At 47.5% G+C, this 13,501-nt stretch overlaps 1 protein-coding gene across 3 annotated transcripts in view; it reads right to left on the bottom strand.

Annotated features, from left to right (window-relative positions):
• Positions 1-13,501, bottom strand: part of CHD2 (chromodomain helicase DNA binding protein 2) — a 94,442-nt gene that overhangs the window by 38,278 nt on the left and 42,663 nt on the right. For all 3 annotated transcript variants that reach the window (XM_088452673.1, XM_088452676.1, XM_088452674.1), the window contains exons 17-21: positions 12,234-12,422; positions 11,985-12,147; positions 11,102-11,254; positions 8,961-9,032; positions 8,638-8,787 (exon numbers count right to left, since the gene is read on the bottom strand). In XM_088452673.1, coding sequence (XP_088308799.1) covers positions 8,638-8,787; positions 8,961-9,032; positions 11,102-11,254; positions 11,985-12,147; positions 12,234-12,422 — 727 coding nt within the window. The remainder of the gene's footprint in view (positions 1-8,637; positions 8,788-8,960; positions 9,033-11,101; positions 11,255-11,984; positions 12,148-12,233; positions 12,423-13,501) is intronic.

The following is a 13,501-nucleotide window of genomic DNA, read 5'->3' as shown; positions in this document are numbered from 1 at the left end:
TCTTGGTTTTCTGACTTCAAGTGCCCATACTACATAAAGACCTTCAAAGCCCTAACAACCATCAATGAAGAGAGCCATTTTTCTTCATAGACACATTCTGACCTGGTGCTGGAATGACAATGTCTTGGTTTAAATGGAACCTGGAAACCACCTTAGGCTGAAAAGATGAATTTGTAAAAAAAAAAAAAAAAGTAATGAAAAAAATCATGCATGGTGATCTACAAAATGCAGCTTCCTGCTCAGGCACCCTTCGTGTTGTGGAAACAGCAAAAACAAAACCACAAAAACTCTTTCCATGTGAGGATCTTTAAGTCCACTGATTCACGTTGTTCATAAGGAAACTGTTGCAATGCCTTCAACACTCAATTCAACACACAAGGGGCTAATGTAGGACTGAATGGTAGTTTAAATGAGCTACACTCTGCCAAAATGTCTGCCCTACCAGAAAAGGTTATTCTTCTTAAAGCTGATGATTTAAAAAATTTAGTATTAACTATTTATTTAAACCACTCAACTGCAAAACAAGCTACCTGAAATAAAGTTGGAAGCTTCTTTCTCTCACAGCAACTGACATAAGTGTTCCAGACAATGTGATTGCCATTAGCCAAAGCTGGTTCTCTGTCTCACAGCATGGTTTGCACCACATTGTCGTAGAAACCTCTTATTGTTCATGATAATGATTTCAACAGCTACACCTTCAAAGCCTGCTGTGCTAATCACTAATGTTGAAATTGTCCCCAAGTTAACAGGTCCAGTTTTTGAAGAGGACACCACAATGGGCCTACTAATATTCTGAGATTGACCCTGTACTTATAGCACCAGAACATCTTTCGGATTACCATTCTGAGGATGTGTGGAAACATTGTCACCAAAAAAAAACCAGATTAATTAGATGAAAATTCCACAAAACCATCATGGTGTTAAAAAGTATTGCCTACAAATCCTAGGTTCTTAGGCAGAATCACTAAAGGTTGTGGTTGAACAAGGATCATGTTGACTTCCAGATAACTCCAGCTCTCCATAATTTCTTGTGAAATGCTTAGGTGGATGGACCACTCGCTTAGGCTCAGAATTGCCGGCTGGGGTAATCTACACCTGGAATAATTAATGCCGATATCACAGGAATATTTTGTTTATCCCATCATTGTGCCGATTTCCTTCAATGCAAATGAGCTATCAGTGCCTCCCTGAAGGTTGATGTACACATTGCGATGAAGCGGTCTGACCAAATACCTATGGCTTGATCGCACAAAAGAGGGTGACCCTGAATTTAAAAAAACATCAGAAGCTTTCTTTCTGCTGGGGACCACAGACCATGGATCCACCAGTGAAGGATGACATGACCAAAAGACAAAAGCTTGAAATAGGAAATTATGATACTGAGAAACAAACCTGAGATGATGCTGGTGATCTTCCCAAATTGCATTAAGCAAGCATCTTTGACATATATGTACTCATCTCTTTCCATGAGATTAATTACAGCTCTTAATGGTTCCATCTTGAATCTGTTCAATGGAGCTTGAGTTTCCAGTGTCTTGAGCATATGGTGGACCAAGAGGATAAGTTTGTTTTTTTTGTATTAAAAAAATATGAGATATGGTAAGAACTTACCCTTGTTATCTCTATTTCTACGAAGTCCATAGGGTTCCACAGGATACCTTGGGGGGGGGGTATAGGTGTGACGTCAGTCGCAGGGCACCAAAGAGTTAAGCTTTCAGCCTCCCAGGATGCACTAGGTCCCCCTCCTATACCCCGCCCCCGGGCCAAGGCACCTCAGTTAGTTACCAAGCCATAGGCCGGAGGAGGAGAAGGAAGAGAGAGAACAAAGATCTGGACACATACAAGAATCACATTCTCACCAGAGGGAGACGGAAAACCGGTGACCAGAGCAAAGCCCATCTGCAGCACAGGTGCGACAGGGCGGGAGTCCTGTGGAACCCTATGGACTTCGTAGAAATAGAGATAACAAGGGTAAGTTCTTACCATATCTCATATTTTCTACTTCAGGGTCCATAGGGTATCCACAGGATACCTTGGGGATGTCCCAAAGCAGTATCCTTTAAGGGTGGGGACGCTCCTGTGCAGAAAGGAGAATCCGCCGCCCGAAGGAAGCATCCTGAGAGGCGAAGGTGTCAAACCTGTAATACCTCACGAAGGTATGGACAGAAGACCACGTAGCAGCCTTGCAGATCTGAACTGCCGAGGCACCACGTCGAGCTGCCCACGAAGGACCCACAGACCTAGTGGAATGAGCCTTCAGAGAAGGAGGGACCGGTAGGCCTTCATGAAGATAAGCTTCAGAAATAGCCATACGGATCCAGGCTGCCAAAGTTTGCTTTGAAGCAGGCCAACCCTTTTTACGGAAGCCAAAGAGGACAAACAAAGCGTCCGACTTCCTAAACGAAGAAGTGCGGTCAACATAAGTCCTTAAGGCCCGCACAACATCCAAAGAGGCCTCACCCACGGAAAGACCCGGTGAGTTAAAGGCCGGAACAACTATTTCCTCGTTAATATGAAACTGGGAAACAACTTTGGGAAGAAACTCGGGCCGAGTGCGGAGCACTGCCCTGTTCCCATAAAAAACCAAGAAAGGGGGTCTACAAGAAAGAGCCCCTAACTCAGAAACACGTCTGGCCGAAGCAATGGCCAGAAGGAAAACAGTCTTAGCTGTTAGCCATTTAAGATCCACTGAGCCCAGTGGTTCAAACGGCGGTCCTTGGAGAGCCCTCAGGACCACAGCCAAATCCCAAGGCGCCACAGGTGGAACAAAGGGCGGCTGAATGCGGAGAACACCCTGCATAAAGGTGCGCACATCCGGGATTGTAGCAATCCTACGGTGAAACCAGACAGATAGGGCCGAAACCTGTACCTTCAAAGAAGCAAGGCGAAGCCCATGATCTAGTCCCGCTTGCAGGAAGGCGAGAATCCGAGACAGACGAAACTCCCGCGGTGCATAACCTCTCGGTCGACACCACTGGAAGAACGTATGCCACACGCGATGGTATATCCTCGCGGAAGACGGTTTCCGAGCTCGCAACATGGTACGCACCACAGAGCTGGAAAACCCCCGGGACCTCAGCATGGCCGTCTCAACAGCCACGCCGTCAAAGACAGCCGAGTCAGGTCCGGGTGAAGGCAAGGACCCTGAGACAGAAGGTCCGGTCGTAGCGGCAACCGCAGAGGAATGTCCACGGACAGACCCTGAAGGTCTGAGAACCAGTGCCGTCTGGGCCACGCGGGAGCTATCAACAGGAGCGTCCCTCCTTCCTGTTTGAATTTCCGGATTACCCGTGGAAGAAGGGAGACCGGAGGGAACAGGTATGCGAACCGGAACGTCCACCGGACGGACAGAGCATCCACCAGAGACGCCCCTTCGTCTCTTGTGCGAGACCCGTACACCGGCAACTTGTTGTTGTGCCGGGACGCCATGAGGTCGATTTCTGGAAGACCCCACCTGTCCACCAGTAGTTGAAAAACGTCCGGGTGCAGGGACCATTCCCCCGGATGAACGTCCTGGCGACTTAGAAAGTCCGCCTACCAATTGAGCACTCCCGGGATGAAGACCGCTGATATGGCCGGAAGATTGCGCTCCGCCCAAACCAGGATCCGAGAGACCTCTACGAGAGCCGCCCGACTGCGAGTTCCTCCTTGCCTGTTTATGTAGGCCACGGTGGTAGCGTTGTCCGACTGGACCTGCACCGGGCGACCCTGGCGAAACCGCTGTGCCTGCTGGAGAGCATTGAAGACCGCACGGAGTTCCAAGATTTTTATTGGAAGCTCCGCTTCTGTCGGCGTCCACCTGCCCTGGAACAAGTGTGGACCCGAAACTGCTCCCCAGCCCCGAAGACTGGCGTCCGTTGTCAACAGGACCCAATTTGGAACCCAGAACGGACGTCCCTTGTTGAGGTGGGTCGTCTGTAACCACCACGTAAGGGACAGGCGAACCTCCTGGGTGAGCACAATCGTCTGGGACTTCAGAGACTGAGTCAGCCCGTTCCACTTGGACAGGATCAGGTGCTGCAGAGGTCTGGAGTGAAACTGGGCGTATTCCACCATGTCGAACACCGACACCATGGAGCCCAGTAACCTCATCGCCGAGTGTAAGGACACCCGGCGGCTGTGCAGACAACTGCGCACCCTTGACTGTAAAGCAGAGATCTTGTCCTCCGTCACGAAGATCCTTTGCTGTCCCGAGTCCAATAAGGCTCCAAGATGCAGAATCCTCCGAGACGGGATTAGAGTGGACTTCTGCCAGTTGATTAGCCAGCCGTGCCGTTGCAGCAGTGCAATGGTCAGGTCCAAGTGGCGTAACAGGAGCTCTGGAGATCCTGCCACCAATAACAGGTGGTCCAAATACGGCAACATGCGGACTCCCTGCAGCCGCAGAGAAGCCGCCATCACCTTGGTGAAAACACGTGGTGCTGTTGCCAGGCCAAAAGGTAACGCCCGAAACTGGAAGTGGTCGCTGCTGATTGCGAACCTGAGGAACTGTTGATGGCGCCAAAGAATAGGGACATGCAGGTAAGCGTCCTGTATGTCCAATGACACCAAGTAGTCCCCAGGTTCCAGCGCCAGAATGATGGACCGTAGGGTCTCCATCCGAAACTTCGGGACCCGAAAAGACTTGTTGAGTGCTTTGAGGTTGAGAATCGGACGATATGACCCATTGGGTTTCTGTACCAAAAATAGATTTGAATAGAAACCCTGGCCCCTCTGGGAGAATGGAACCGCCACTATAACTCCAGCCTGGAGCATAGTGTGCAATACCTTCCGCAGCTCCGTAGCCTTGTTCCGGTCTGATGGGAGACCCGTGGTGAAGAAGCGAGCCGGGGGTCTGTGCCGGAAGGAGAGGGCGTATCCGTGAGAAACCACCTCCAGAACCCAAGTGTCTGTCGTAGTGGTCGACCAACACTGGGCGAACTGTAGCAGGCGGCCTCCCACCCTGGGATCCCCCAAAGGGAGGCCCGGACCGTCAGGCCGCAGGCTTGTCATCTGGCTTGGGGGCCGGACGTCTGGTACTCCATGCCTGCTTCCGGGGCTTGACCGATTTCTTAGGGCCAGCCTGTCGAGGAAACGACTGTGGTTTGGGCCTGCCCTGGGCCCTAGATGACCGAAAGGACGATGGTCCCGAACCAGAAGGAGCAGCGGCCGACGGGAGACAGGCAGATTTGGCTGCCGCCAGCGTGGCCACAATCTTATCCAGATCCGGACCGAAGAGAACTTCTCCGGTAAACGGCAACGCTTCCAGACCTTTCTTGGAATCTGCGTCCGCCTTCCAGGATCGCAGCCACAAGGTGCGACGAGCAGCTACCGTTGCTGAAGAAATTCTAGACACCAGAGTACTAATGTCTAGAGCCGCCTCGCTGATGTAGGTGGCCGAATCACGGAGATTGCCAATCAACTCCGCCTGATCGGCCGGACAGTCGGATTCAAAAGAAGCCTCTAATGAATCCGCCCAGCGCTCCATCGCTCTGGCAACCCAGCAAATGGCCATAGCCGGCCGTGCTGCCCCCCCTGCAAGGGAATAAGCGGACTTCAGGCAGATTTCTACCTTGCGGTCCGTAGCATCCTTAAGGGAGGACATGGATGGCATCGGCAATGTGGCACTACGGACAAGACGGGTCACGTGAGAATCCACCTGTGGAGGGGATTCCCACTTCGCAAAATAATTATCCGCGAACGGATAAGCCACCGCCAGGCGTCTCTGCGGCTGGTATCTTTTGCCAGGTTGTTTCCACGCCTCCTCTAAATGGTCCACCAACTGACCCGAAAGAGGAAAGACTGTGGCATCGCCCTTCACATCTTTGAAAAAGGCATACTTAGATTTAGCCGCTGGGGGAACTTCGTCCTCAATCACCAAGGCTGTGCGGACCGCCCGAATAAGTCCAGGAATATATACTTTGGACTTAGCATCAGCGTCCTTAGTATGGAGAGGTTCCTGATCGTAAGGATCTAGAATCTCCCCATCATCAGACGTCCCTTCGTCATCCTCATAAGGAGCGGACAGAGACGCCACCGGCCTTTTATGAGACCGCATCACAGACTCCCCTTGCAACACATCTGACAAGTGCTGTACAGAACTCGTCAGGGAGTTAACCCACGCTGGCTCCTGAGAACCCGGGAGCGGGGAAATAGGGAGACTGTGGGGTACCACCAATTGTCGTGGGAACCCCTGCATGGGTGACGACACCACAGACTGCTGGGACAAACCCATCGGAGTAAACGCGGGCTGCGGAGCTAACTGGCCCACTAAAGCTGTTAACGCCTGAGCGAAACAAGCCCAGGGCGGCTCCTGTACCGGTGCTGTAACCGTAATAGGCCGCGCCATGGACAAACACTGCCGGCAAAGGCCCTCCGCGCTACCCTCCCCCTCCGCTAACGGTACTTTGCACGTGGTACACTGTAGCCGGAGGGGAAAATCACTTTCAGCCATGATGGCACCACGTATGTGACCTCTCTCACCAATTAAGTATTAAATAGGCGAGAGACAACCCTGCAGCACCGCACCGCAAGGGCTTTAGCAGAAAGAACAGGGACAGTAATAAAGCTGACAGTTTAGATGAAGAAAAGATTACAGGCAGCAGCGCTATCACAGTCACATACAATGCAGAGAAATAACAATTCCTGCACTAACAGCGCTGATCACTCAACTACACAGACACAGGGCCTGGTAGGACACAGCGCTGCATACACAGACCTGACCACAGCGGAGGAGAGGTATGCGGGGGGACCCAGACCACGATGCTTCCGTCCAGCGCTTCCAGCAGCGTTCACCATGCGTTCTGGAGAAGATGGCCGCCGAGGAGCAGAGAGGAGGCTGGCCTGGGGGAGGAGTGCTGCCACAGGACCAGTCGGCAGCATGCAGAGAGGGCTGTGTGCAGCGGGGGAGGCGCCGGCTGTGAGACAGGGAAGGCGCGCTCCCCTGGCATGCATTTAACCCCTGGGACGCCGCAGCGCTACCGCTCTGCTGCGGTCCGCTGTCCCAGGGGGTAGTGGAAGCGCAGGTTGGTCGCCTGGCTCCACGCTGCAGCCAGTCCCCAGGGAGCCCCCTGCCTGGGGACTTAGGACCATGTGATCAGCGGGGACCCACCGCGGGACCCCGCTGCTTACCTCTGTCCCCCTTGAATCCGGCCATGGTCCGGAGCATCTGGGGTCACCGCTAGCTGTGACCCCAGACGCCCACCAGCATCCCCGGATCAGTACCGGCGTTCTGGTACCGGCGGGGTGTAGGGAAGACAGCATGGACGTCAGGACTGACTGTCCATGCTGTACATCCAGTTGTGCAGCCACAGCTGCATGAAGAATAAGCTTCAGGGGCTCTTCTAGCCCCCACTCCAACAGGTGCACCCGACTCCGGCCGGGCACCAAACTAAACTGAGGTGCCTTGGCCCGGGGGCGGGGTATAGGAGGGGGACCTAGTGCATCCTGGGAGGCTGAAAGCTTAACTCTTTGGTGCCCTGCGACTGACGTCACACCTATACCCCCCCCCCCCCAAGGTATCCTGTGGATACCCTATGGACCCTGAAGTAGAAAAGGTTTGAATAAAAATCCATCCACCTGTTTTATACTGGCACAAGGATAAATATCCCTGTGGCAAGAAATGTGTGAACAGTTAGGCACCTGATCTGGTGTTTTCCTGATTTACAGGTGACCGCTGGTGAAAGAAGAACTGGATGAAGCCCTCAGTCAATAACAATAACTGGTCAAAGGCCACTTCTGCGACTAAAGGAATTTTCTCTAAGGAAAAGGAAACTTTGACCAGAACGTTTGGCCAAGCACTGTGCCCAAACAAGTTTCTCTTGAGCCGTTGCTAAGTGACTTGCAACTGGAAACATCAGAAAATCATTATGCTATGGCGCTGCAGAAATTTAGCTGCGTCAAGAAGGAGGTGCAAAGATGTCTGTAGTGTCCACCACCCGTCAGGACTCTCTAATACTGCAGCCACGGACCTAGGACTGTCTCTTCTGCCATTGCGGACCCTACTGCTGGATATGGAAGAAGGAGGAGTTGTCACTTTGGTATAATTAAAATGCCAACTTTATATCACCTTGTGTCCCCCCCATAGCATAGAAAAAGTGCATTGTAAGAAATAATGTACCCACACTACAAAATAAAAAGGACATTTGAAGTCACTTTGGTGTTCTGTGACTTGCTCAAAAACTTTCGTCTGCAGATTATATATATATATATATATATATATATATATATATATATATATATATATATATATATATATATGCAATCCTGGGTGGCTTCTAATATCTTCATATTTTACTGTATGGGGTTGAAGTCTTTTTCATAGATTCATCTATCAGAAAAAGTTAAACAACAAATTCATATCTATGTTGATAGTGCTTCATATAAAAGTTACTGAATTTATGAGATAGTTATGATGTCCAAAATGAAAGCTGACCCTGTAATGGAAAATCATGCAGCAAAAAAAATTATATTTGGCAAATACTTGCCTTAATGTTTTCAATGAGACACATCAACTCAAATTTGTTTTGCTTTTGTTTGTAATCTTATAAGTATACTAAGCATAGACTTCTGGGTTACATTCATGAAGTCTTGGTAGACTGTACAGGTCATACATTATTATTCTATTTTCTGCAAAACTCAGCTTGCTGTATAGCTGACCTGTTTCTTCTGACCAATCCTGTGAGCTCTAGCTTGAGCCTGCAAGTCATTCTGGGGATTCCAGTCCGAGTCGAAAATGACTACAGTGTCGGCGGAAGCCAAGTTTATCCCAAGACCTCCAGCACGTGTGGAAAGCAAGAAACAAAAATCCTAAACATTACAAAGAAAGACGTTGTTATAATTGGGAATCTGAATGCTGAAAACAGTAGTTACAAAAGTATTAAATAAAATAACATAAGAAAGCTATATATCATTGATCAATGTATACATTCGATGAAACCCTTTAACACTGAAAACAATACAAATACCCTTTTCTCTCTCACCTCTGAGCCTTCAGCATTAAAGTGATCCAGTGCTTGCTTCCGAAGCTCTCCCTTTATTGAGCCATCGAGTCTCTGTAACAGAACACTAATCAGAATCAGTGGATGTAAGAAGCAATTCAATATGAATAGATCATATCCCTAATACTCAGGGATTATAAATAGTCTTCGTACTCTGAGCATCTCATGAACATACCCTGGAGATAGAAGTATCCTGTGACCAGAGATCACTTTGCAAAGTGTTGGGCAACTAGCTCTTCTTAACTCTTTTACTTCTAACCACTCTAAGTCACCCCGTTACCTTGTGACATTTGGGCAATCATCTAATAGAATTTAGTAACTTTATAATAAATGTTCTTCATTACAGCTGTACCCTTGCAACCGATTCACTAATGTGAAAAATGCATACACATTACATAGGTTTCCTTCGGAACAGTAGATAGAAAACCCTTTCCCTATATCTTTGCTTGGTGCTCACATACGAGCTTCTAAAAAGGGCAGCTTTTTACAGCAGACAAACATTTTACTTTGTGCAGCCTAACTTCCATCTTCTAGATTTCTACTGGTTCTTAACATTTTGTCAATGAGTAAAACAATGTACGCAGCCCTTTTCGAGCATTATTACTTTCCCTTTAGTGACAACTATACATTGTAGAACAATCACCACTATAGGCTCTATAATATGTACTTTATTATTAGACATTACAATAAACATGAAGAAATAGGTTAGTATTCAGAACGCCAACATACCAAAATATCGACATTGCCGTAATGCGGACATTGAAAATGTCGACAATCTGCTGGACAGTGTTTTCAGGTGATTGTGGCCCTAACCCTAAAATCGACGGCGCCCCAGATGTGAACCCCAAAGTGTTAGGGACTTGCCAGACAAGAGATGACCTGGACGGTGGTGGGCAGGCCCATTTTTTTGGCCAAATATATGCCAACAACCTCTTATATGATATTCAATTGTAATATATATTTACATTTTGAGTAGTTAATGATTGCATAGTGCATCTGCATGCATTTTTTTCTATGCGTATTATATACATTACAGAATTAGCAATCATAACACTCAAATAAGCAACAGGGGGGCGTAAGCAAACAAGTGATAGGTGCCCTAGTGGGGACTGAGGGGTAGATGAAAGTGCTGTATAAGAAGGAGAAGCATAAGAGGGTAGAAGGCCCTGCTCGTGAGAGCTTACATTCTAATGGGGAGGGACAGACAAACAGGCGTGACACAGATGGGGTAGACAGGGAGGAAGGAGCATTTAGTAGCGGTTTAGGATGAGAGCTGTAAGGCTTTGATGAAGTAATGGGTCTTGAGAGTCAGTTTCTCAGTTTATTAAGGGCACCATTAGCCTTGCTGGTATTTTAAAAATATTCTGTCGTTTAGGTTAAACTAGACAAATAAAGATCTAACCCTCAGTCTAAAGCTGGGTACAAACCATACGACAGTGCAACCCAGCAACTGATGTAACTATACATTGCAGTGCACGATTCAGTGTATGATGTGCCGTGCACGATTCAATGTATGATGGCGCAATGTATTGTTACATGCGTAAAACGATACCGTGTCGTGCTGTGCAGAACAGTAGATGGGCGATGCAATGGAAGGGGGGGAGGATATATCAAACCTACTAAAGACAAGTGGAGAGGTTCCCCATAGCAACTAAGCAACTTCTAACTATCATTTATCAAGTACATTCTATAAAATGATAGCAAGAAACTGATTTGGTGATATGGGCAACCGGTACTCTTGAGAACCCGTGATACATTTTCCCCTTGGTCACACATGACTAATGTACTATACAGTCTAAGAGCAGGCCTGGTCAAATGGCAAACAGATGCAACCAGGGACAATTAGAAGAGTTCAGCTGGCAAAAAATGGTCTGGTAGAACATATATTGAGGTTGTATAATTCTTAGAAAACTGCAAACAATCCAAAGTAACTGAAAGTAGATAAATGTAAGGAGAAGCTGTGTTACCTATAAATACCAGATGTCTATTCACCATTTAAATCGCATAACATAGACTGAAAATTAAAGGTGCAGGAAAAAATATTGCAGTTATACTCAAAAACTAGTGAAGAACAAATAACACTATTCCCAAAGAAGGATAATGTACGATGCTAGTACCAGTACCTGAAAGGGGTAGTGTTTTATTGTAAGGTATTCAGCCAGGATGTCCAACATGCGCACCATCTGAGAGAAGATGAGCACTCTGTTACCTCTCTCACGCAGTCGCGTCAGCAGCTTGTCTAGAAGAACGAGCTTCCCACTGCTCCGGATCAAAGACTGGTAATAAAAAAAAAGATATCAAATGTATTACTAAGATACCTAAAACAGATTATTTTTTTTATAATCTAATAAAAATGGATATTTATTCAGAACTAACAATTTCTTTATTAATATCTTATGTATTCAATTGAACTTTCCCTTCATGTTTTGAAAAAATGTTGACAATGAGCTTCTAGGTTATTTTATCATCAAAAGAACTCAAGAGCTGCTACAAGGATCTCAGTAAGACATATCGCTGGCTACACAAACTTACACTGAGAGGAAATTATATTGAAGCTAATTGCTACAAAACAAAATGTAATTTGCAATTTACTAACACTAATACAAGGGTAGATTCCCTTTAGGAAACATTCCATAGTTGGGAAATAATATCCTCTGAGGACCGTGAGAAGGCTGTGTCCACAAAATGATGATTGCGCCTTAGTGTTACAAGACATGTGCGTTAGAAGTAGGGATGTGCAGGCTCGGATAGGTTCGAGTTTGCACGTGGAGTTCGGATTTTTCCCTCCAAAAAAACGGAACTCAGAACGAGGCAAAACGTCATCTTACATGGACGAACATCATCATTCCTGGTCTTTTGTCCAGGAATGATGATGTTCGTCCATGTAAGATGACGTTTTGCCTCGTTCTGAGTTCCGTTTTTTTGGAGGGAAAAATCCGAACTCCACGTGCAAACTCGAACCTATCCGAGCCTGCACATCCCTAGTTAGAAGTAGTTATCACTGACCTGCAGTCCCTCAAGCCTGGTTTCCTTTTCTGTATCCTCTGGGAATTTAACGAGGAAACAGTGGTTGCAGCACTTCTTCAGTTCCATTACAATGTTAAGGAAGCCAGAAGTGCTACCTCTTGTCCCCTTGGACAAAGCTTTGAAGTTTCTTGTTAAAATCCACCTGTAACCAAAACAGAGTGAGAGATGTTGAGAGAAGGAAACCAACTTGATGCATGATCCAGGGTAGGGATACAAAGTAATACTCACTTGTAATACTGTTTCTGCTGTGCACACATATCCACCCGCAGGATCTGTTCCACTTTGGCTGGAAGAGACTTTTCTACATCTTTCTTTACTCTACGCAACAGGAAGGGTTCAAGGACTTTGTGGAGACTTTGATAACCATTGTCTCTTCCTTTACCATGTTCTTCCTCAAAGTCCTCCCAATACTCAAACCTAAAAATGAAGGGATGTTAAATTTATCCCACCAGTACGTGTCAATAGGTCAGACTAGAAGAATAAAGAGGAAACATTGAACTAACTCTCGCAAGTCAATTTACCTAAATTATCTAGTTACACATTCCAACAGTTCAGACAGAACATATTTACACTCATTAAAGCAGCGTTTTTCAACCGCTGTGCTCAAGCAGTTCCCAAGTGTGGCCCGATGACCTGATCACAAGTTCCCAAGTGCTGTGATCATTACCGCAATATTGGACTTGGGCAGCGCTGGGATTTTCCGTGTGCCCAGATGAGATCTGGAGTGACCCATGACCTGTGACTCATCAGTCACGCATGCCATGTCGCCTTCCCACCCGCCCAGTGCTGCTCCTTGCCTTCCCATCCACCCAGTGCTGCTCCTGCTCCACGGGTCTGTGACAGAAGCTTTGGGGCTGCCAATCAGCCCCCCTGTGTAAACAGTGACCGGACTTCGGCCAAGCACCAACTCAAACTGAGGTGCCTCTGGCTTGGGGGCGGTGTATAAGAAGGATGGACCAGTGCATCCTGGGAGCAAAGCTTTAACTGTGTGGTGCCCGGGATCCAGATCCAACCTACACCCCAAGGTCTCCCTGTGGAGCCTATGGACCTGAAGTAGAAAGACAGGTTCTCTGGCACTCCCTCTGCATAAACTCCTGCCGCTGAGGGAGGGAGAGGTAAACTGAGATCCTTCAAAGTAGGGGCCAGTGTATTTTTATTTATTTCATTACTGTGGGGGCCAATGTGTGTAATTACTGTGGGGTACTATTTGTGTAATTACTGTGGGTGCCAATGTGTGTTATTACTGTGGGGGACTATTTGTCTAATTACTGCACTGTGGGGGCCAATGTGTGTAATTACTGTGGGGGACAAAGTGAGTGTAATTACTGTGGGGGCCATTTTTTTTGCTATACGGGGTGCAATGCATGCGTTTGTTTTTCTGTGGGAGCCAACGTCTGTTCTTTTTTTCTGTGGGGGCCAATGTATGAGTAAATTTTTCCCGCCGGGGCCAATGTGTGCATGTTTTTTCCCATGGGAGACTGTTTTTTTTCCCCCGT

Source organism: Taudactylus pleione, unplaced genomic scaffold (assembly GCF_031769625.1).
Source record: "Taudactylus pleione unplaced genomic scaffold, aTauple2 ptg000556l, whole genome shotgun sequence".
Taxonomy (NCBI): Eukaryota; Metazoa; Chordata; class Amphibia; order Anura; family Myobatrachidae; genus Taudactylus; species Taudactylus pleione.
This window is presented reverse-complemented; position numbering and strand designations above follow the sequence as displayed.